This window comes from Salvelinus sp. IW2-2015, unplaced genomic scaffold, assembly GCF_002910315.2.
Source record: "Salvelinus sp. IW2-2015 unplaced genomic scaffold, ASM291031v2 Un_scaffold2194, whole genome shotgun sequence".
NCBI lineage: Eukaryota > Metazoa > Chordata > Actinopteri > Salmoniformes > Salmonidae > Salvelinus > Salvelinus sp. IW2-2015.
This window is the reverse complement of record NW_019943524.1, coordinates 88,959-113,955: the sequence shown is the minus strand read 5'-3', so window position 1 is coordinate 113,955 and position 24,997 is coordinate 88,959. Positions and strand designations below refer to the sequence as shown.

Genomic DNA, 24,997 nt, shown 5'->3' with positions numbered 1-24,997 from the left:
CAGGATTCCATAGCACAGGCAACAGTTGAACAGGCAGAACAGTTGAACAGTTTAGTTATAAAGTTTTAACTAGTCAGTGGCCACACCCCGTGAGCCCAGACATTACATCAGGCGTCATAGAACCACCCTTTTTCCACAGAGTATAAACCCACTTCCTACAAAATATACATTAAGTCAGAGAACGCCGGGACAGAGTCACCACGTTGGAATGGCTACAATTCTATAGACCATATAGCTGTAGTTTTGGCTACACGGCTGAAATGGTTAAACTCTGAGACTATCGATCAATACAGAATAAGAGCAAATCTTAGACGTATAATTACTAGTCTGCAGCTAGAAATTACGTAAGTCTAGAATGAGAACACCGACACCGGCCAAAGCATCTATGAGAACATTTCCGAATGGTACTCTGAAGTATCCATTCTAACCACCTACAACCACAAAGAAATGGTGACTTCTGGGAAGTTAACCTCTTGCCACTATAGGGGGTGCTGGTTTCAACTTCGACATTTATCGTTCCCAAATTAAACTGCCTCGTACTCAATTCTTGCTCGTACAATATACATATTATTATTACTATTGGATAGAAAACAATCTCTAGTTTCTAAAACCGTTTGAATTATGTCTGTGGGTGAAACAGAACTCATTCTGCAGCAAAATTCATGACAGGAAGATGCACTATTGTAAAGTGGTTGTTCCACTGGATATCATAAAGTGAATGCACCAATTTGTAAGTCGCTCTGGATAGAAGCGTCTGCTAAATGACTTAAATGTAAATGTAAATGTAGGAACTGCGAAGGTCTGAAAACGAGGCTCTGTTCTCAGATCAGTTTAAAGCTCTGTATGTATCCTATGGGTCGACATGAACTGCACCCGCCTTCCCTGGATGTCAGTAACCAATGAGAATTGTAATGGAGTTCTACGCAGATCTCAGACCTTATAAAGCCCCAAGGAACGGAGGAGCTCTCTTTTCGACGTTCGTCAGGACGCAAAGAAGACCTCAGGATGGCATTTTGAACGCTCAGTTATCGGCCTTAGATATATCCGTCTGTAATTTAATTCGATATAGGTGTTAGAAACATCATAACGAAGTTATTTTAAACCTATATATCAGTTTATGGAGTATATTGCGATTTTCGGAATTTCCTTAGTATTGCGTTTGAACATTTGGCATGTCTGCGCCACATAGCTATTGTTAGCTGCTAGTTCCAAAGTTGAAGAGGACGTTTTACAACGAGCAACGATTATTTTGGACAAAGGACAACTTACCAAGATTCTGATGGAAGCTCGTACAAAAGTAAGAGCTATTTATATGGTTATCCGTATTTATGTGGAAAAATGTAAAAGATTTGTCCGCCATTATTGCGGCACTGGTCTGCTGTAACGCACACTGTATGTCTAGTAACGTTAATTAAAAAATCTAACACAGCGTTGCATTAATAACTAATGCATCTTTCATTTGCTGTCCAACCTGTATTTTTTAGTCAAGTTTACGATTATTTATCGATTAGATTAGGTGCTCTCCAAGATGCGCCGGCCAGAATGCATGAAATGCTGCTACTGATCACATTGTATAACCACGATTTGTGCTGCTAAATATGCACATTTTCGAACAAACCTATATTGCATTGTGTAATATGATGTTCAGGACTGTCATCTGATGAAGTTTATCAAGTTAGTCCATTATATATCTTTTGCGGATTGTTACGACCTAACATTTGCTGCTGTAAATGCGGTTGTGTTTCTGGCTATTGTGGTAAGCTAAATAATGCTATATGTGTTTTCGCTGTAAAAACACTTAAAAAATCTGACATATTGGCTGGATTCACAAATGTTGGCTTTCATTTGCTGTACGCTGTGTATTTTTCAGAAATGTTTTATGAGATAATTAGGTATTTGACGTTGGTCTCTAATATTCTGCCTGCATCGACGCTATTTCAGATTGCAGCTGCAATGTAGAACTGTGATTATACCTGAAATAGCACATTTTTCGAACAAAACATATGCATACAATAAATATTTTATCAGACTGTCATCTGATGAGTTGTTTCTTGGTTAGTGCGCTATTTATACTCTTTATTTGTCGAATTAGTGATGGCTACTGATGGAGTAAAAAAGTGTGTCTTTTGCTAACTGGTTAGCTAATAATTACATATTGTGTCTTCCCTGTAAAACATTTTTAAAAATCAGAAATGATGGCTGGATTCACAAGATGTGTATCTTTCATCTTGGTTCTTGGACTTGTGATTTAATGATATTAGATGCTAGTATTTACAGTAGCGTGCCGTGGGCCTGCGCCTGGCCTTCATGAGGCCTACACAGTCCCACCCGAATTAATCCACCTGTTTTTACATCATTTAGATGCCATGGCTCTAGACCACTATACATTAGACAGACGCAGTATAACCAGGCGTTGCGTCACCTTGAAATTGACATTTTTTCAGAGAATTGCAGGGAAGAGTACAATACAGTACAGTTCAACTAATAGGCAAGAACATAGTCGAGTGCAACAGAGTTATATTAATATTCTTCTTCTATCCATTTCGGTCACAAACTTTGAGCTTTAAGTCCCCAAAAATAATACAGTGTGTTCACATAACAGCGCATTGTCGCACCCAAAGCAGTTTCCACCGTGATGATAAAAGACACATAACTATTCACTGAAAATAAAAGAAAACAAATAATTTGCAACATAGGCTATTGCCATTTTATTTTGTTAATATATAGGCTATTTAATATTAACGAAATAAAATGCGAAACATACATACACATTTAATAAAAAATAACATGCATTGTATGCCTACTCACAAAGACTGATTATTAGACAGTTGCGTGCGCTTAGGGATCGTGAGAAAAATGCTGCAAGGCCATTGAGGTTGGCAAAGAAGACCTTGCATTCTTTAAGCTTTGAGGCTCCTTGAGTCAGTACTAAATTAGTCGATGTGCATAGCAGTGAATGAATAAGGCCACGGTGCCCTCTCCTAACTTTAGCCTGCACCCCATTGAGTCCAGATGCATGACTGCTGCGCCATCAAAACACTGTGCCACAACTTTCCAGACTACATTCATTTTCCTCAAGAAACGGAAAATAAGAGCGGCAATGTCATCAGCTCGCTTGCCGCTTGTCACATCTTCAAACCGGATAAATCGCTCCTTGACTCCGTGTCCGTCACATAACGCAGGACGAGTGAGAGCTGTAGCTCCACTCTGGTGTCCCAAACTTTTCAAAAGCACCATTGCTTGTAAGTGCCCAGGCGTACTTTGGTGTCTCGTTGCTGCCTTGGTTAGACAACTCAAGTTTGCAAAGCCAGTTGGCTCCAAACACCAAATCGATCACTTGCAAATAATAGGCATTCCCAGCAGTACAGTTTGCAGTGCTTCTCGGAGCCTGTGAGCCATTGACAGCGCTCATAGTTGAAAACTTTGAAAGTGGCGAACGAACTAACCCCTTTCCGCTGTGACAGGCTTTGTGGCGTCGGGCGACCTCTCCTTACAATGTCTAACTTTTCTTGAAAAGTTCGTCTTGAGAATGGCGTTTTAATTATATCCTCGACCAAATCGATATTCTCTCCTCCTTCCGCCATTGTGGTTCAAAAAACAGTTTAGTAGTACGCAATTAATTCGTTTAATCAAATTCAGTTTCCTAGATCTTGCATAGACCTGCCATAGGACCTGCCTCTCAATATTGAATCAAATCAAAGACGTGGACGCCCTACGCCTGCTAGCTGGCTCTGTGTAACACTGGAGCCAGCCAGCAGGCGTACAATAGCCAACTCTAAAGCTGATTGGTTGACACAAAATTTTAATTTCCATTCACTTTAAGCTACAAGCGCCTGCACTGTTGATTCTGAAGGCCTAAGAGCAGATTTTAGACCCCTGCAACACATGATGGCTGAATATGATTGGATAAAAGATCTAACATAAAGACCAGCCCTCCAAATCTCAACCTGGGCTGGAAGCAGTGCAACCAAGAGGAAAGCTATGAAATGAAGAGTATAACTCTTACTCGGGAATAATTAATACATATTTGTGGGAAAATATATTTAAAAAAAAATTATATTCTGATGATGTTAGGCCAGCAGAGAAGCCTTGCAGGCCCTGACGGCCCACCACTGGTATTTACTTGTGACGCTATGCAGGCTATGCTAGTCAGCTTTTTTACTGATGGGGGTTCCAGCAGACAGACAGGGGATTCCAACAGAGAAGCCAACAATGACATAGGGGCATAAATATATACATTGCAATTATTCTCGAATGAGCGGACGTTCATGTGCAAAGGATTAGCATTTCAGTGAAAATAATATTCCACGTGTGTGTAGTGAATCCATTTTGTCTCTCCCACTCTTTCAGTCCCACCCCTTTCTTTGTTTACCAAGCCGTCATATTGGCTTTGTCCGCTAGGGACTTTTTCTTTGTATCATGTAGTAACCCAAATATCTACTGTTTGTTTGTTAAGTAATTATGTCTGTGATTATTTAGTTAGTAAATAAATAATTAAGCCAATTTGTATATCGCTGATTCATGATTGAGGGTTAGTGCAGATATCCAAGGGTTTGCGACATTCAGTAATGAGAACTGATGAGGTAATAATAATAATTCATTAATAGAAGACTAATTGATCAGATATTAAAATATCTGAAGAGTTATATTTGGATAATTATAATTCTGTAAATTTCAAAATGTTCCGTGGTGCCCCGACTTCCTAGTTAATTAATGTTTACATGATTAGTTGAATCACGTAATAATTAAACCTAGAGAACTGATTTGATATAAATAAGTCTTCACATGTAATGATAGTCCAGACACGACACGGTGTAGATGCCAAATGGATACCAAAAACAAAAAACAGTCTATGGGAAATGCTCAACACTTTATGAATAACAAAGTATGTTGTACTTGTGGCTTTTATAGTTCCTGTCACACTAGTCGTCCTTGTGAAAGGCAACATATCTCGGCACACACACACCTTGATGAACCGATGTACAAAGAGGTGTGAGAAGCATGATGATGTGATGACGGGTACACAAGGTGTGAATGAACACTTCTCTTCAGCTTCACCGACATCTAGGCAATTACTCTAATGACCCCATAGGCACAGCCTTCAGAAGGTCTGTATACAAATGGTCTGCATGCTTAGAAAAGTCTGTATGATAATAGTCTACACCAATAGGATTCTCGAAAACGTAGGGAGAGCTATAGTCACAATGCATGGGTCCACTGCACCATCAGTGTTTTATAAAGCAACTGTCAAACTGTGTTGTTGTTGAATGGTCAGCTTCTACAGAACCTTCAGACAGGACAGTAAAGGAAGAGAGAAATGGGTGGAGAAATAGAGGAGAGAAAACAAAGAGATGCATTGTGCAAGAGAAATACCTCAATACGTTCATCTTGCTCCCTATTCTTCCTGTGAAATGACTAGGGCCCTGGGAAAACCCACTTGCGGCTGACAATGTGCTGCTTTAGGCCTGAATGGAGCGTACGTACATAGAAACTACTACGTTTCCATTATCTGTTCCTTTGGAGAACGAGAGAGACAGAGAGAGATTACATTCCTTTATGAGAGGAAGAATAAAAAGAGGGCAGATGAGAGTCTGTGTGCAGCTCAACCCATCTGAACACAGACAAAGAGCGCCGAGAGAGAGAGAGAGCGCCGAGAGAGATAGCGAGAGCGCCGAGAGAGATAGCGAGAGAGAGAGCGCCGAGAAGAGAGAGAGAGCGCCAGAGACGATAGCCACCGAGCCAAAGAGAGAGCGCCGAGAGAGAGCGCCGAGAGAGAGAGAGCGTCGAGAGGGAGAGAGGAGAGAGAGAGAGAGAGAGAGAGAGAGAGAGAGAGAGAGAGAGAGAGAGAGAGCAAGAGCGCAGAGAGAGAGAGAGAGAGAGCGCCGTGAGAGAGAGAGAGCTCCGAGTGAGAGCGCCTAGAGAGCGCCTAGAGCGAGAGTGCCGAGAGAGAGAGAGAGCGCCTGGAGAGGGACGAGAGAGAGAGAGCGCCTAGAGCAGAGTGCCGAGAGAGCGCCTAGAGTGAGAGTGCCGAGAGAGAGCCCTAGAGTGAGAGTGCCGAGAGAGCGCCTAGAGTGAGAGTGCCGAGAGAGCGCCTAGAGTGAGAGTGCCAGAGAGCGCCAGAGCGAGAGTGCCGAGCGCCTGAGCGAGAGAGTAGCCGAGCGAGAGCCGACGAGAGAGGCCGAGCGAGAGAGAAGAGAGCCGGAGAGAGAGAGAGCACGAGAGAGAGAGAGAGAGAGAAGAGAGAGCCGAGAGAGAGAGAGCGAGAGAGAGAGAGAGAGCCGAGAGAGAGCCGAGAGAGAGCCGAGAGAGAGCCGAGAGAGAGCCGAGAGAGAGCCGAGAGAGAGCGAGAAGAGAGAGAAGCGAGAGAGAGGAGAGAGAGCCGAGAGAGAGAGAGAGACCGAGAGAGAGACGAGAGAGAGAGAGAGGAGAGCGAGAGAGAGGAGAGAGAGAGAGAGCGAGAGAGAGAAAGAACGTGAGAAACATTACTCACAGAAAACATTTGTCATCTTGAATCCTATTCCACCTGCTTTCCCTCCTAGGGACATTAATAATTCAGTCCCCAGAGAGGCCAGGTGTCTACCTGACAGTAGGAGAGGGAGAAAGAGTGAGGAAGGTGGAGAGAGAAAGGGAATTGAGCTACTCTACCTTTTCCTGACAAATGGGGGAGTGGTAAAACACAGAAATAAATTAGCGGGTAAAGAGCGTGAGACAGAGACATTTTCCTCAGATTACACAGACCCACAAAGAATTCGAAAACAAATCCAATGTTGATAAACTCCCATATATATTGGGTGAAATACCACAGTGTGCTCACAGCAGCAAGATTGTGTACCTGTTGCCACAAGAAAAGGCAACCAGTGAAAAAACAACACCATGTAAATACAACCCATATTTATGTTTATTTTTTTCCCTTTTGTACTTTAACCATTTGCACATCATTACAACACTGTATATATACATATGACATTTGAAATTTCTTTATTATTTTGGAACTTTTGTAAGTGTAATGTTTACTGTAAATGTTTATTGTTTATCTATTTCACTTGCTTTGGCAATGCAAACATATGTTTCCCATGCCAATAAAGCCCCTTAAAATGAAATTGAATGAGAGAGAGACATGAGAAATAAAGACAAAGGAAGAAAGGCCTCATCTCTAAAACGCAAGACACTAAAAACCTGACTCCACAGCCCACAAAGGGTCCCTCCATCCACATCAGCCCCCGATCCAGTCCCCAGTGGACCCCAACATTCAGGCCTGGCTGATTCCTCCATTACTACCAGCAAGAAGCAAGAAGCAAAAAGCAATGAAGAAATTATGTTTCAGTTTGCTTCCTGAATTTAAATGAAGCACCCTTTGCAGAGTCATGCCGAGGAGCCCGTCAATGGGAATACCCACTCATCTAACTCTGCAGTTCAGCTCTGAATGAGAGTACCCACTCACCTAACTCTGCAGTTCAGCTCTGAATGAGAGTACCCACTCACCTAACTCTGCAGGAGGTCAGAGTTTCAGGCAGCGGAAGGCCACCTGGAGAGGGGTCCTGTTGTGACTAGGGGCCAGGCACAGCTGAGGCCAGCTAAAAGCCCTTTCTCGCCCTACTCTAATAATGACATCATACTGTATGTTACACACCCAACCAATAAAAAAGAAGCAGGAGAAAATATATCATGCACACCGTAATCAGACGCAATTTCAAGGTTTTAATTTGCTAAGCTTTCAGCTACTCTTTTAACAGCCAAAGCCTGACAGAAATTGTATGACTGCTGGGAGTAAATAACAGCTTGCCTGATTACACCAGAGTCCAAATTGGTCTTGAACACAATCACAGATCATTTTAATCTCTATCTGCACTCTTTTGTTGAGGAACGATTTGGAGAAATTGGACTGGACTTTTTTGTTCGAAAAGATATGAAAGTATAGAAGAAAGAAATTGTGAAAGAGAAATGATAAAGGACAATCAAGCATAATCAACTGAAGGCCATTTAATAATCACCATTTCCTTTTTGAGTGAGGMTATTATATTAGCAATAACTAAATGAGCCTGTGTGAGATTGGCTGTGTGTGATTGGCTGTGCTTTAATCCTCGGTCATGTTCAGTCGGCACAAACCAAGAAAACCTTCCGAAACTGAGTGAAATGAGGAGGTACCCTCTGAACTTGTCCAATAAGAAACGCTTATTTTTGTTTTACGTTTTGAAACTTTTTTCTACAGTGTGCCTTTCTGAACATAACCCTGACAACGGTGACAGAAACAACCCTGTAAAAGTCAGTCCGGAGACTTGTTGACATTATTTTATGCTAACCTCACAAGTCATCTTTCCAGTACAGGACAACTCTGACCACACCAGCAGGGCTAAGAAAGCAACATCAGCATTGTGCCGAGATTATTAATTAACACCCAGGATGTGTAGAACTGGAAATTAGATTATTAGCTCAACACAAAGATGTGTAGAACTGGAAATGAGATTATTAGCTCACACACCAGGAGTGTAGAACTGGAAATGAGATTATTAGCTCAACACCCAGGATGTGTAGAACTGGAAATGAGATTATTAGCTCAACACCAGGATGTGTAGACTGGAAATGAGATTATTAGCTCAACACCAGGATGTGTAGAACTGGAAATGAGATTATTAGCTCAACACCCATGATGTGTAGAACTGGAAATGAGATTATTAGCTCAACACCCATGATGTGTAGAACTGAAATGAGATTATAGCTCAACACCCAGGATGTGTAGAACTGGAAATGAGATTATTAGCCAACACCCATGATGTGAGAACTGGAAATGAGATTATTAGCTCAACACCCATGATGTGTAGAACTGGAAATGAGATTATTAGCTCAACACCCATGATGTGTAGAACTAGAAATGAGATTATAGCTCAACACCCAGGATGTTAGAACTGGAAATGAGATTATTAGCTCAACACCCATGATGTGTAGAACTGGAAATGAGATTATTAGCTCAACACCCATGATGTGTAGAACTGGAATGAGATTATTAGCTCAACACCCAGGATGTGTAGAACTGGAAATTAGATTATTAGCTCAACACCCATGATGTGTAGAACTGGAAATGAGATTATTAGCTCAACACCCATGATGTGTAGAACTGGAAATGAGATTATTAGCTCAACACCCATGATGTGTAGAACTGGAAATGAGATTATTAGCTCAACACCCAGGATGTGTAGAACTGGAAATTAGATTATTAGCTCAACACCCATGATGTGTAGAACTGGAAATGAGATTATTAGCTCAACACCCAGGATGTGTAACTGGAAATGAGATTATTAGCTCAACACCCATGATGTGTAGAACTGGAAATGAGATTATTAGCTCAACACCCAGGATGTGTAGAACTGGAAATGAGATTATTAGCTCAACACCCATGATGTGTAGAACTGGAAATGAGATTATTAGCTCAACACCCAGGATGTGTAGAACTGGAAATGAGATTATTAGCTCAACACCCATGATGTGTAGAACTGGAAATGAGATATAGCTCAACACCAGGATGTGTAGAACTGGAAATGAGATTATTAGCTCAACACCCAGGATGTGTAGAACTGGAAATGAGATTATTAGCTCAACACCCAGGATGTGTAGAACTGGAAATGAGATTATTAGCTCAACACCCAGGATTTGTAGAACTGGAAATGAGATTATTAGCTCAACACCAGGATGTGTAGAACTGGAAATGAGATTATTAGCTCAACACCAGGATGTGTAGAACTGGAAATGAGATTATTAGCTCAACACCCAGGATGTGTAGAACTGGAAATGTAATGCATCATATAGCATCAATCGCCTTCGATTAGAACATAAACAATGATGATATCTAAACCTCCCAAGCATGTGTATTGGGCTGCTAAACATAAACGTGAAGACATACAGGTTTTAAACCACGTCTCCTCTCTCTTTGTCCAGTTTGTCACGTTGAGTGACTGTTTTATTATTCCATGAGGCTGAATAGACATTTGGTTGCCCATCTTCCAGTCTCCAATGACTGATGGAGCTGGTTTACTGCTGTTCCCTCAGAGGAAAGACTAAACGACCTCAGGAGAGTCAAATAATATGACGTACACTACATTTACGGTTGAAGTCAGAAGTTTACATACACTTTAGCCAAATACATTTAAACTCAGTTTCACAATTCCTGACATTTAATCCTAGTAGAAATTCCCTGTTTTAGGTCAGTTAGGATCACCACTTTATTTTAAGAATGTGAAATGTCAGAATAATAGTAGAGAGAATGATTTCAGCTTTTATTTCTTTCATCACATTCCCAGTGGGTCAGAAGTTCACATACACTCAATTAATATTTAGTAGCATTGCCTTTAAATTGTTTAACTTGGGTCAAACTTTTGGGTAGCCTTCCACAAGCTTCCCATGATAAGAATTTTGGCCCCTTCCTCCTGACAGAGCTGGTGTAACAGAGTCAGGTTTTTAGGCCTCCTTGCTCGCACACACCTTTTCAGTTCTGCCCACAAATTTTCTATGGGATTGAGGTCAGGGCTTTGTGATGGCCACTCCAATACCTTGACTTTGTTGTCCTAAACCATTTTGCCACAACTTTTGAAGTATGCTTGGGGTCATTGTCCATTTGGAAGACACATTTGCGACCAAGTTTTAACTTCCTGACTGATGTCTTGAGATGTTGCTTCCAATATCAACATCATTTTCCTTCCCTCATGATGCCATCTATTTTGTGAAGTGCACCAGTCCGTCCTACAGCAAAGCACGCCCATAACATGATGCTGCCACCCCGTGCTTCGCGGTTGGGATGATGTTCTTCAGCTTGCAAGCTTCCCCTTTTTCCTCCAAATATAACGATGGTCATTATGGCCAAACAGTTCTATTTTTGTTTCATCAGACCAGAGGATGTCTCCAAAAAGTATGATCTTTGTCCCTATGTGCAGTTGCAAACCGTAGTCTGGCTATTTTATGGCGGTTTTGGAGAAGTGGCTTCTTCCTTGCTGAGCGCCTTTCAGGTTATGTCAATATAGGACTCATTTTACTGTGGATATAGATACTTTTGTACCCGTTCCTCCAGCATCTTCACAAGGTCCTTTGCTGTTGTTCTGGGATTGATTTGCACTTTTCGCACCAAAGTACGTTCATCTCTAGGAGACAGAACGCGTCTCCTTCCTGAGCGGTATGACGGCTGCGTGGTCCCATGGTGTTTATACTTGCGTACTATTGTTTGTACAGATGAACGTGGTACCTTCAGGCGTTTGGAAATTGCTCCAAAGAATGAACCAGACTTGTGGAGGTCTACAATGTTTTTTCAGAGGCTTGGCTGATTTCTTTTGATTTTCCCATGATGTCAAGCAAATAGGCACTGAGTTCAAAGGTAGGCCTTGAAATACATCCACAGGTACACCTCCAATTGACTCAAATGATGTCAATTAGCCTACAGAAGCTTCTAAAGCCATGACATAATTTTCTGGAATTTGCCAAGCTGTTTAAAGGCACAGTCAACTTAGTGATTGTTAACTTCTGACCCACTGGAATTGTGATAAAGTGAATTATAAGTGAAATAACTGTCTGTGAACAATTGTTGGAAAATTACTTGTGTCATGCACAAAGTAGATGTCCTAACGACTGCCAAAACATAGTTTGTTAACAAGAAATGTGTGGAGTGGTTGAAAAACACATTTTAATGACTCCAACCTAAGTGTATGTAAACTCCTGACTTCAACTGTAACAGAACATACTACACACAATGGAGCATCTCTCAGATAGCAGAAGACAGCTGAGGTTTTAGAAAACCATGAATAACAGACAGATGGAAGGCCGGAACAGACATCTTGAGACACACACAAACAAACCTCTTGAAACACACACACACAAACACACACACACACACACCTCTTGAGAAGAAGGCACTGATCATGAAGCTGAAGTTGATGGTTGCCACGGCGAAGACAAGCAGGAAGACAAAGACCAGGGTGGGGTCACTATAGGTCAACACAGCTCCATTAGGGCTCACCTAGAAAGGGCCAGGACAGGAAAGAACATCATTATCATCATGAATACGAAACACACTGCATTGGACACAGACACCTGGGTTCGGGTTCATTAGGGCACACCGTAGAAAAAACGTAGTAAAACCTTTTGAAACACAGAACAAAAACAAGCATTTCTTATTGGAAAATTTGAGGTAGTACTTCCACGTTTGACAGTTTTCTTTCATTTGGTGTCTAATTAACACGACCCCGGACAGATGGAGATCCAGTAGACTAGAGGTTGTTAAGCTTTTTCAGCTCGAGATCCAAATGAGAAATGTACTGTCCTCGAACAACCCAAATTAAGAAGAAATAGTGTGAGAGGTGTGTCGCAACCCACCTCTCACATGCTCAGGGCCCACTTTGGGTCCCAAACCATGGTTTAAGAAACAATGCAGTTGACACTCATCTTTATTATGGTGCCTTCATAAAGTATTCACACCCCTAGACTTTATCCACATTTTGTTGTGTTACAGTCTGAATTAAAAATGGATTGAGATTGTTGTCACTGGCCTACACACAATACCCCATTAATGTCAAAGAGGAATTGTTTTTAGAATTGTTTACAAATTAATAAAAAATGGAAAAAAAGAAGAAATGTCTTGAGTCAGTAAGTATTCAACCCCATTGTTATGGCAAACCTAACTCAGTTCAGAAGTAAACATTGGCTTAATCTTTCTGGCGCAGGCGTTCCGCTAGCGACCCACCTCGACAACATCCGGTGAAATTGCAGAGCGCCAAATTCAAATGACAGAAATAGTCATATTTAACATTAATGAAAATACAAGTGTTATACATCAAAATAAAGCTTAACTTCTTGTTAATCCAGCCGCTGTGTCRGATTTTAAAAAGGCTTTACGGCGAAAGCACACCATGCGATTATCTGAGGACAGCGCCCCCACACAAAAGCATTAAAAACATATTTCAAKCAGGCAGGTGTGCCACGAAAGTCAGAAATAGCGATATAATAAATGCCTTACCTTTGAAGATCTTCRTCTSTTGGCACTCAAAAGGTCCCAGCTARATCACAAATGGTCKTTTTGTTCGATAAAGTTCTTCTTTATATCCCCAAAAACTCAYCTGGCGCACTTCATTCAATAATCCACCGGTTTCCCTCCTTCAAAATGCATACAAAATGAATCCCAAACGTAACCAATAAACTTCTTCAAACAAGTCAAACAACGTTAATAATCAAACCTCAGGCACCCTAATACGACTTTAAACTATAAAATTTAACACGGAGAACCGTTATTGTCTTTACCAGAGATAAACAACAAAGAACACGCTCTCATCCATGCGCATAAAAACACTACAGCCAAAATGGGAGCCACTTAGAAAAACGACAAACTCTAGCTCATTTTTCCAAAAACTCTTTCTAAAGACTGTTGACATCTAGTGTCAAGACCTAGGACTTGCAATCTGGGAGGTTTTCGGCTCACATTAAACATGACAGCCATTGGAAACAGTGGTAGGCTGAAATGTTTCTTTTTTTGGCTGTTTGTCCTCAGATTTTCGCCTGCCATATCAGTTATTTTATACTCACAGTCATTATTTTAACAGTTTTAAAAACTTTGGAGTGTTTTCTATTCAAATCTACCAATTATATGCATATCCTAGCTTCTGGGCCTGAGTAACAGGCAGTTTACTTTGGGCACGCTTTTCATCCAGACGTCAAAATACTGCCCCCTAGAGGTTTAAACAAGCCACATAATAAGTTGCATGGACTCTACAAAGACCAGGGAGGTTTTCCAATGACTACTATTGGTAGATTACATATAAATTAATTACACCTTAATTAATCACTACAAAGATAGACGTCCTTCCTAACTCCGTTGCCAGAGAGGAAGGAAACCGCTCAGGGATTTTATCGTGAGGCCAATGGTGACTTTAAAAKAGTTACAGAGTCTAATGGCTGTGATAGAAGAAAATGTAGGAAGACTCACAGCTGTAATTGCTGACAAAGTACTGACTCAGGGGTGTGAATACTTATGTAGATTAAATATTTCTGTATTTCATTTTCAATAAATGTGCAAATATTTCTAAAACATGTTTTCACTTCGTCATGATCGGGTATTGTATATAGATGGTGAGAAAAAAAAATCGAGTCAATCAATTTTGAATTTAGGCACTGTATATAAAACTTTTTTCTGTTGAGGACACTCATCTTTATTATATCACCCTTATTCAGCCAGGTACTGCTAGTCAGAGACATTCTCTTGACGTGACCTCGTTAGTCAAGAGGTGAACAGTTGAAAAAACAAGTGACAATGAAGAATCATGCCCCTCAAAGCAATAGAAAGAAAAGACTAGTTAAGGGTTTTTSTTTGTGTTTTGTAACATAACAGTTATGTAAAGTGCAAACTCACCTTGATGCAGAAGAGCAGCGTGACGAAGAACATGGAAATGGCGAGGAAGAGGAAGAACATGAGGAACCAGGCCGTCCAGTGCAGCCAGTTACTGAGGCCCATCATCCGCATGTACTCCTGTAGAGAGTAGAGTGAGATTGACAGTTTGCTCGACTGACAGGTAATCTACCACCTCACCCCCTCACCCACCTTGAGCTTCCTCTCCTTCTCCTGCACCACGGCCCTCACGATGTTCAGGGAGGTATAGGTGAGGCTGAGCACCAGGAGGAGGGGCAGCTGGTTCTGGATGGCCAGGATGAACACGTCGTAGATGAACGGCGGGAAGGGGAATCGGCGGAGGACCACCCGGGTGTGGGAGAGGAGCCAGGCTGCTCCTGTGCTGTTATAGGAACGCATGATGGCCTGGTTGACCGCATGCTGCACTGCCAGGAAGCCCTCGCGGAAGTAACCTACGGAGAGGAACCAGGTTATGTTAGAATAACTGCATCCCAATTCTCACAATGTGGGCCCTTGTGCATTCCACCCCATGGATAATTGCAAACATYGGCTACAGCCTAGGGAGTTTCTTTAATCAGTCTCCTGACAAAGCTAGTCTGTAAAACCCAAGTCATGTTTTCCTGTTTGCTTATGGCGGAATACAGCTCATTCAGTTCKGTGCTAGTGCCAGCATCAGTCTGTGGTGGTATGTAAACAGCTACAAAGAATACAGATGAAAACTCTCAGGCGAGCAATAGCTCGAGACTTCCTTAGATATCATGCACCAGCTATTGTTTACAAAAATACATAGACCGCCGCCCCTTGTCTTACCAGACGCCTATGTTCCATCCTGCCGGTACATCGTATAACCAGCCAGTTGTATGATGATATTGTCGTCATTCAGCCACAACTCCGTGAAGCATAAGATGTTACAGTTTTTAACGTCCCGTTGGTAGTTTAATATTCCCCGTAACTCATCGATTTTATTCTCCAAAGATTGCACGTTTGCTAGCAGAGTGGAGGGAAGTGGGGGTTTCTTCGATCGCCTACGAATTCTCAGATGGCAGCCCGACCTTCGGCCCRTAATTCTACGCCTCCTCTTCACGCAGATCACGGGGATCGGGGCCTGTTCCCGAGGAAGCAGTATATCCTTTGCGTCAGGCTCGTCAGAGTCATGAAAGGAAAAAAAGGATTCTGCTAGTCCGTGGTGAGTAATCGCAGTCCTGTGGTCTAGAAGTTATTTTCGGTCATAAGAGACGGTAGCGGCAACATCATYWACAAAYTAAGTAAAACAATTTGTTACAAACAACYCAAATAAACAAACAAAAAAAACTAATCGGCTGGGGCCATGTAAAACGTCTGCCTTCTTCTCCYGCGCCATCTTACTAGGGCCCATTCTCGGCYTCTATACCTTGGACCCATTGTTTTTCCTGTTCATGTCATACTGTATACTGGTGGGAAAAAAACYTCTGGTTCTAAGTATGACACTCTTCCATTACCATGGAGATAAACAGGAAATGAGGACTCATTCTGAACTTTTTACCAGATCATTCCTTAACCCCACCAGAAGTTCATTTTYACATATACTGATCTGAAAATGATGACAACAGCTACTCACTGAACAATCTGAACTGATGAAGGGATAGACGGCATCAAGAGGCAGGAGGTAGGCCTCAGTAATGATGAACCCTTTAAAATTGTTATCCATATTTAAAATTCATGAATTCTGACTGAAACTCTTTGTGGTTATTGTCATGTAGACTGGAATGGTTTCCTCTAGGCTAGCCTTGGGCCATATTCATTAGGCACCAATTTTTTACTTTTTTTTAACACTGAAACATTTTCGTAAATGTTTTCCATTGTGTGCTTTAATAAATATGACCCTGATATCTCCCATTAGAGACACATTAACACAGCCACTTATTTTGAGATCAAAGGTCTGGCTCAGTAGATGACACCAGAACGTCAGCTCTCTCCTGTTCTCATCACTCGTTCATAATCTCTTCCTCTTTTGGGAGACAGAATATTGACATAGCTTSAAAGCGGAAGGAGGAAGGGAATCAAAAGGGCAGGGTCTAAGATGGAAGATCTGGAGCCATGAACAAACATCCTATTTTCTATTTAATACTACTTGTTACGCAACCACCACCACAATCGTTTCTGGATATATTCTGGAAAATATTTTTAAAAATATCTGAGCCATCACCATTTATCAGAGAGAAAAGTGAATACATATGGATGGACAAAAAAAAAGAAAAGACAAAGCTGTGAAAAATACCATTTGGGTCAGAAAGGTAGTGTGACAAAGGGGTATCACTAGATTACAGGGCTCAGCCAAACACTGTTGCCCTGTGACACAGAGCAAGGGTTGCCATGGGAACACAGCGGGAGCAAGGAGGAAAGGTTATCTTTCAAGGGGCTGTGCAAATAGCTAAAGCTCTCCCATCGAGTGTGTGATCTGTGAACACGAGATAATGACAGTGCACCTGACTGCGGCAGTTGGTTAAACCCTCCTGTGTAGGAGTACAGGTTTCCATTTTATATTGTATATGCCACTTAGGGGTCACATTTATGCAAAGTAGAGTTGCGTTTAATAAAAATAAAAAAGCGTTTGTCATGCTTCAGACAGCTACTGTCTCTCCACACACACAAACTCCTTCCTCTCGTATCTGGCTCTGATCCACTGTTCCTGCTTGAAAACTGTCAATAATGTCTCATTAACCAACATGGATGACAGATCAGGGTGGTGTTCATTAGGGCACACAACTGAATATGTTTTGCAACGGAACACAAAAAACAAAAGGAGTATTTCTTATTGGACAGTCCAGAGAGTTCCTCCCTGTTTCAGTCCGTTTGGTCCTAATGAACACAACCTGGAGTTCTCATCCAGTGAGTGTATAATGGTGTACTTTTCTTTTAAATATTATGTGCTCTTCTGCCCTGTCAAATCATCAGGATTGCCAAGTCAAAATATTTTTATTACAGAAATGATTGGAATGGACGGTCACCCATAAAAATACTTTGACACCCTTCTCTCCAATTCCCTCTGTCTCGCTCTGAATTTATCATTCCCATTTCACGTCTTTCTTCCTCCCTCCCTTCTCCCCCTGCCTTCCTCCCTCCCTTCCTCCCCCTGCTTCCTCCCGCCCTCACCACCCTTGTCTTTCAACACTTTCCCTCACTATCTCTCTCTCTTATCAGTAATCCGTCTTAACATGTACACAGGCAATATGAACAGGCAAACACAAACATATGAAGCCTGAGACTGTATGTGTGTGTGTGTGTGTGTGTGTGTGTGTGTGTGTGTGTGTGTGTGTGTGTGTGTGTGTGTGTGTATATATTATTATATATTATTATCCTCATGGGTGCTGGAAATCCCTCAAAGTCCCCACAAGGATAGTAAAACAAGGAACATTCTCCATTGTGGGGACATTACCCACATCCTCACGAGTACAAAGGCTATGTTAAGCTTAAGGGTTAAGTTTAGGGTTACAATTAGGGTTAGGGTACAGGCTCACCAGGTGTGCCCCCTGGAGGTCGTACTGCTCCCTGGGCCGGGCAGTTGGAAGAGGGGGAACAAGTTGAGGGTGTGCCAGTCAAAGTCATTGTTGATGTTTAGCTCAGACTTCTCCTTGGCCGGGGCATTACGGGGACTAAAGCTGAACCGCAGGTGGTAGCTGACCTGTAGGGGATAGGAGGAGGAGAGAGGGAGAGAAAGAGTAACAGAGAGAAAGACATTATGAACAACTGGAAGAGTGTATTTTATTTTTGTAGATGTGAAAGATCAGATGATGTATATTGATCCACCACCATCTACCTCTCTGCCCACCACCCACCTAATCACCAACACATTCCACTGACACAGACAGACAGACCCTCTCTCTGTACTACCCAGACAGACAGACAGACCCTCTCTCTGTACTACCCAGACAGACAGACAGACCCTCTCTCTGTACTACCCAGACAGACAGACCCTCTCTCTGTACTACCCAGACAGACAGACAGACCCTCTCTCTGTACTACCAGACAGACAGACAGACCCTCTCTCTGTACTACCCAGACAGACAGACAGACCCTCTCTCTGTACTACCCAGACAGACAGACAGACCCTCTCTGTACTACCAAGACAGACAGACACCCTCTCTCTGTACTACCCAGACAGACAGACAGACCCTCTCTCTGTACTACCCAGACAGACAGACAGACCCTCTCTCTGTACTACCCAGACAGACAGACACACTCTCTCTGTACTACCCGACAGACAGACACCCTCTCTCTGTACTACAGACAGACAGACACTCTCTCTCTGTACTACCCAGACAGACAGACAGACCCTCTCTCTGTACTACCCAGACAGACAGACAGACCCTCTCTCTGTACTACTCAGACAGACAGCTTAATGATCTCAGGCCCAGTGTCTATCAGATCAGTCTGGTCAGGACTGACTGACCACAGGTCTCGCTAAAAGACAGATGGAAAGAGGCAGAGAGAGAAGGAGAATGAGAGAGATCATGAAAGAGGGAAAATAAAAAGAACAAGAGAAAAGACGACAACATAGTATGATTCATCTCCCAACAGGCCCTGGTCACTTTGGAACACAACCAAGCTCTCCATCCAACCATCAGAGCGGGCTGTGAGTGAGCCTCTTTCAGGTAAAACAGGGTCCAGTTTCCTAAAYCTGTGAGTCAGACTAACTGCATAAGATAAGCAATAGTGTGTGAAGTGTCCAGCCTCAAAAATATGTTGCATAAAGCCTACTTCCTTTTTCTAGATTTGTTCTTTTTTTACTGCATCAGGATGCATCAGAATAGTATACACAGAGCGTTTCACCCACCAACTGTTGGGAGAGGGTGACAGAGTTAAATCTCCATAGGGAGGATGGTATCTATCAACCCAGCCAGGGAATTCTCGTCGCTTTTTCCTGACTTCCTTCCTGCAGGTCATTCCTGCTGCACAGGTTAAAAAAAACACTGTGGAGCTTTCGCTTTTGGTCTGTCGAGGTCTGCCGCTTTCTGTCCAATTAGGTCATTTCTGTAGAATATGTATGTCTCTATAGGCAAACCCTTTTGGCTCAAGAGCATCCTCAGATGCAAAAGTTCTGTATAGCCTCAAACCAGGAGGAATTACTAAAGTGTGGTTAAAGGTTAGCATGTCAAGGATTTGGCTGGACTGCAGGTGACTCCAGGATTATTGTATTTGAATGAGGGGCAATAATACTGTCAGTGAGAACCAGATGCTTTCATATGTAAACAAAGAGCTGATTCAGGGTTCAAGTAGGGTGACCACATGTCCCAGATTGTGCGGGACAGTCCTGCAGTTTGGCCTTTTGTCCCACAACCAAACAATCATGTCCCGCATTTTACCAACAAATGAAAACATCCCTAATTTAGAAAAAAGGTACATTTGTCACGTATTTCAGTCAGACTTCCTATTCATTTGTTGAGAAGTGACATTCCAACCGGTCTTGTTTGAAGTCACGTTGAGCTTACGACAAGATAAATATCAAGGATGTGGTGCTGGTGATGTTAAACACTTCTCCAATCGTTGTTGAGATCTGATATTATGCGCAACGCAAGAAGAGACCAATGTCATATCCAATGTCATATCATCAGCCAATCACATTTGTCAAATCCTTTCGGGCTAAATTCCAGCTAAACTTGGAGAGGACTGTTAACTACTAACACAAATTGTGTGTAACGAAGAGCTACTACTGTAAGTAAACAGTCATATTTGACAAAGATATAAGGTAATTTTGTCAAACTTGTGAGGCTGTCCATGCTCATTAGTTGCTCATTCAACATATTTGCTGCTACTTCATTCAATACCATATTAAAAGTGTCTCTTCCTGACTGTTAAACATTCCCTAAGACAAACCAGCAATGATTCCTTGGCAAAATATTCCCAGATTTTGTGTGAGGAAAAAAAGTGTAGGCAAGGTACACGTCAATTAGTTAGCTCGGTGCTGCGGTAGGGAGATGTGTGTGCCTGTGTGTGGAAAAATGATTCAGGTGTAGGCTACACTGTCCCACGAATGTCCCGTAAAATCATACCATTGTCCCGCTTTTGGGCATTTTGAAATGTGCTCACCCTAGGTTAAAGTACAGTGAAGCTGACTGGTCACACACATAGTGTAATTTATTTTTATTTAACCTTTATTTAACCAGGTAGGCTAGTTGAGAACAAGTTATCCTTTACAACTGCGAACTGGCCAAGATAAAGCAAAGCGACACATACAACAACACAGAGTTACACATGGAATAAACAAAACAAACATAGTCAATAATACAATAGAAAAAGTCTATATACAGTGTGTGCAAATGAGGTAGGATAAGGGGGGTGAGGCAATAAATAGGCCATAGTGGCAAAATAATTACAATATAGCAATTAAACACTGGGGTGATAGATGTGCAGAAGATGAATGTGCAAGTAGAGATACTGGGGTGCAACGTAGCAAAATAAATAAAATAAATAACAGTATGGGGATGAGGTAGTTGGATGGGCTATTTACAGATGGGCTATGTACATGTGCAGTGATCTGTGAGCTGCTCTGACAGCTGGTGCTTAAAGCTAGTGAGGAAGATATGAGTCTCCAGCTTCAGTGATTTTTGCAATTCGTTCCAGTCATTGGCAGCAGAGAACTGGAAGGAAAGGCGGCCGAAGAGGAATTGGCTTTGGGGGTGACCAGTGAAATATACCTGCTGGAGCGCGTGCTATGGGTGGGTGCTGCTATGGTGACCAGTGAGCTGAGATAAGGCGGGGCTTTACTAGCAAGACTTATAGATGACCTGGAGCCAGTGGGTTTGGGGACGATATGAAGCGAGGGCAAGCCAACAAGAGCATACAGGTCGCAGTGGTGGTAGATATGGGTTGGTGACAAAACGGATGGCACTGTGATAGACTGCATCCACATTGTTGAGTAGAGTGTTGGAGGCTATCCTGTAAATGACATCGCCGAAGTCAAGGATCTGTAGGATGGTCAGTTTTACGAGGGTATGTTTGGCAGCATGAGTGAAGGATGCTTTGTTGCGAAATAGGAAGCTGATTCTAGATTTAATTTTGGATTGGAGATGCTTAATGTGACTCTGGAAGGAGAGTTTACAGTCTAACCAGACACCTAGGTATTTGTAGTTGTTCACATATTCTAAGTTAGAACCGTCCAGAATAGTGATGCTGGACGGGCAGTCAGCGATCGGTTGAAGAGCATGCATTTAGTTTTACTTGCATTTAAGAGCAGTTGGAGGTATTGAAGCTCGTCTGGAGGTTAGTTAACACAGTGTCCAAAGAAGGACCAGAAGCATACAGAATGGTGTCGTCTGCGTAGAGGTGGATCAGAGAATCACCAGCAGCAAGAGCGACATCACTGATGTATACAGAGAAAAGAGTCGGCCCGAGATTTGAACCCTGTGGCACCTCCATAGACTGCCAGAGGTCCGGACAACAGGCCCTCCGATTTGACACACTGAACTCTATCTGAGAAGTAGTTGGTGAACCAGGCGAGGCAGTCATTTGAGAAACTAAGGATGTTGAGTCTGCCGATAAGAATGTGGTGATTGACAGAGTCGAAAGCCTTGGCCAGGTCGATGAATACAGCTGCACAGTATTGTCTCTTATCAATGGCAGTTATGATATCGTTTAGGACCTTGAGCGTGGCTGGGGTGCACCCATGACCAGCTCAGAAACCAGATTACATAGCGGAGAAGGTACGGTGGGATTCGAAATGGTCGTTGATCTGTTTGTTAACTTGTAATTTGAAGACCTTAGAAAAGGCAGGGTAGGATAGATATAGGTCGGTAGCAGTTTGGGTCTAGAGTGTGTCATAACGTTGCCCTCTTTGGGTACAGTGAGCACCAACCCCCTCTCTCTGTCTCCTACACTCAGGCTGCTGCGACCTCAGGTCGTAAATTCCTGGAGGAGATAATCTCCTCATGGCCACAGTATAGAGAGAGAATGAGTTTCAGAGAGAACAAAGGAATTTCTTCCACCTCACAGAACTGGAGAACCGAACAACATTTATGTTCTGGAGAAGGTATGAAAGATCGGTGAAGAATCCAGCTACGAACTGGTCCATTTGGTACAATTTTGTTAAAGTCATGAGAGACAATATGGCCACATTACCATAACGCTGTTTATAAAATAGCCTCAGTTATGAGGCTTACATCTAATTGTTGTATAAATGAATGAGTGAGGATGGAACTGTTTGTGAAATTGTGTAATGTGATTGTGGACTGTTTAATGAAGGAAACTCCAATACCCTTTGGAGTTTAACTAAATCAGAGGACCGCCCATGAGCACAGTTATGGTCTAGCGTAATTTTTCTGAACTATCCATTCTAACCACGACAGAGAGAGCGAGAGGGCGGACAGACTCTCCAACAGAAACTAACTTTTCAACAGAGATCCCGACCACACACTGAGCGTAAATATATACGTATATTGATTGCAATTGTTCCCGAATGAGTGAGCGTGTGCAAAGGATTAGCATTTCAATTGTTAAAATATTCAACTCTGTAGTGTCACCTCAGCTGACCCCCACTCCCCTGTTGTCTAACAAGCCGCCATGCCGGTTTAGGCCACTAGGGCACAATCCCCTATCATTTCCTTGTAACCATATCTACTGTTTGCTATGCATTTCTGTGAATTACTTAGTAAATAAATGATTTTAAGACAATTGATGTATGGATGACTCATAGTTAAGACTGGGTTCGTGCAGATTACAAACGTCGTAAATTGTTGGTTATGAGACTAACGTGAGGTAAAGAATACATCATCAATCAGAAGACTAAGTGATCAGATATTAAAATATCTGAAAGTTATATTAGGATAATTATAACTTTGTAGTCTTAATATTTTCCTTGGTGCCCCGACTTCCTAGTTAATTACAGTTACGTGATTAAGTAGTTTAATCACGTAATAATAATTACAGAGAATTTTTGATAAAGTTTAATCTTTAGGTTTAATGATGCCAAAGACACGACAAGTGTCTCCCCTGTTGAAGAGGGGAATGACCACGGCAGCTTTCCAATCTTTGGGGATCTCTGACGATACGAAAGAGAGGTTGAACAGGCTAGTAATAGGGGTTGCAACAATTTCTGAGAATAATTTTTAAAAGAGAGGGTCCAGATTTTCTAGCCTGGCTGATTTGTAAGGGTCCAGATTTTGCAGGTGTTTCAGAACATCGGCTATCTGGATTTGGGTGAAGGAGAAATGGGGGAGGCTTGGGCAAGTTGCTGTGGGGGGTGCAGGGCTGTTGAACGGAGTAGGGGTAGCCAGATGGAAAGCATGGCCAGCCGTAGAAAAATGCTTATTGAAATTCTCAATTATCGCAGATTTATCGGTGGTGACAGTGTTTCCTAGCCTCAGTGCAGTGGGCAGCTGGGAGGAGGTGCTCTTATTCTCCATGGACTTTACAGTGTTCCAGGACGTTTTGGAGGTTGTGCTACAGGATGCAAATTTCTGTTTGAAAAAGCTAGCCTTAGCTTTCCTAACTGCCTGAGTATATTGGTTCCTGATTTACCTGAAAAGTTGCATATCGCGGGGGCTATTCGATGCTAATGCAGTACGCCACAGGATGTTTTTGTGCTGGTCAAGGGCAGTCAGGTCTGGAGTGAACCAAGGGCTATATCTGTTCCTGTTTCCACATTTTTTGAACGGGGCATGCTTATTTAAGATGGTGAGGTAAACACTTTTAAAGAATATCCAGGCATCCTCTACTGACGGAATGAGGTCAATATCCTTCCAGAATACCCGGGCCAGGTCGATTAGAAAGGACTGCTCGCTGAAGTGTTTTAGGGAGCGTTTGACAGTGATGAGGGGTGGTGGTTTGACTGCAGACTCATTACGGACGCAGGCAATGAGGCAGTGATCGCTGAGATCCTGGTGTAAGACAGCAATAAATGCATGTGTTAATAAATAATAAATGCATGCGTTATCTATCTTTCAACACCACATCCACGTGGTTCAGAGGGTTGGTTGAGGTCTTCCCCCTCTATCCAGCAAGGAGAAGATTCAGATGGTCTTTTCCCAGTTCGTCCAAATACGCTTGCGGTCATGCATCTCATCTACCTTCTACCCGTTCCCTCACCCCGTCCCTTCCCAGTCTCGAAGCCTGCATATCTCCTTCACCAATGATGAATGAATAAACTAAGATACCATTTATTGGTTTGTAAGGAAACGGGCAGGCATACAGTGCAACATTTTGGTCGACCGAAAGTCTGTTCTTTTGACGAATCGATTGATCAACATTTTTAAACACGTATTTTTCCATATATAGACACACCCTATGTGTTTTACTAAAATCAACTATATACATTTGAGTTTGTCTGATGCTTTACGCACATGAAATAAGACACAAATTACTCAAGAGGGAGCCAGAGATCAAGATAACCAGGAAAAAAATATAAAGAACCTGACCCGACCATTCTCCTCCCGCTCCTGCTGGCTTTCGCAGATTCCGCCCTAACTCTCTTGAAGTTTCTGGTAATAGGCCAATTTATCTTAATATTTCTACCGATCTGCATGCCAGTTATGGTTATGTGGAACTGTTTCATTTAATTTAGAAATACATCTTTGTATCTCAAAATCATTGTCATGTGTTTAATCATAATTCTATTAAAATCTAAGTGAAAATGATAAACCTAAAAAGTAA

At 42.2% G+C, this 24,997-nt stretch overlaps 1 protein-coding gene across 1 annotated transcript in view; it reads right to left on the bottom strand.

Annotated features, from left to right (window-relative positions):
- Nucleotides 1–24,997, bottom strand: part of abca3b (ATP-binding cassette, sub-family A (ABC1), member 3b) — a 101,361-nt gene that overhangs the window by 52,705 nt on the left and 23,659 nt on the right. Inside the window, 5 exon segments of the mRNA XM_070440078.1 lie at nucleotides 11,875–11,995; nucleotides 14,378–14,494; nucleotides 14,567–14,826; nucleotides 17,872–17,926; nucleotides 17,928–18,035. Coding sequence (XP_070296179.1) covers nucleotides 11,875–11,995; nucleotides 14,378–14,494; nucleotides 14,567–14,826; nucleotides 17,872–17,926; nucleotides 17,928–18,035 — 661 coding nt within the window.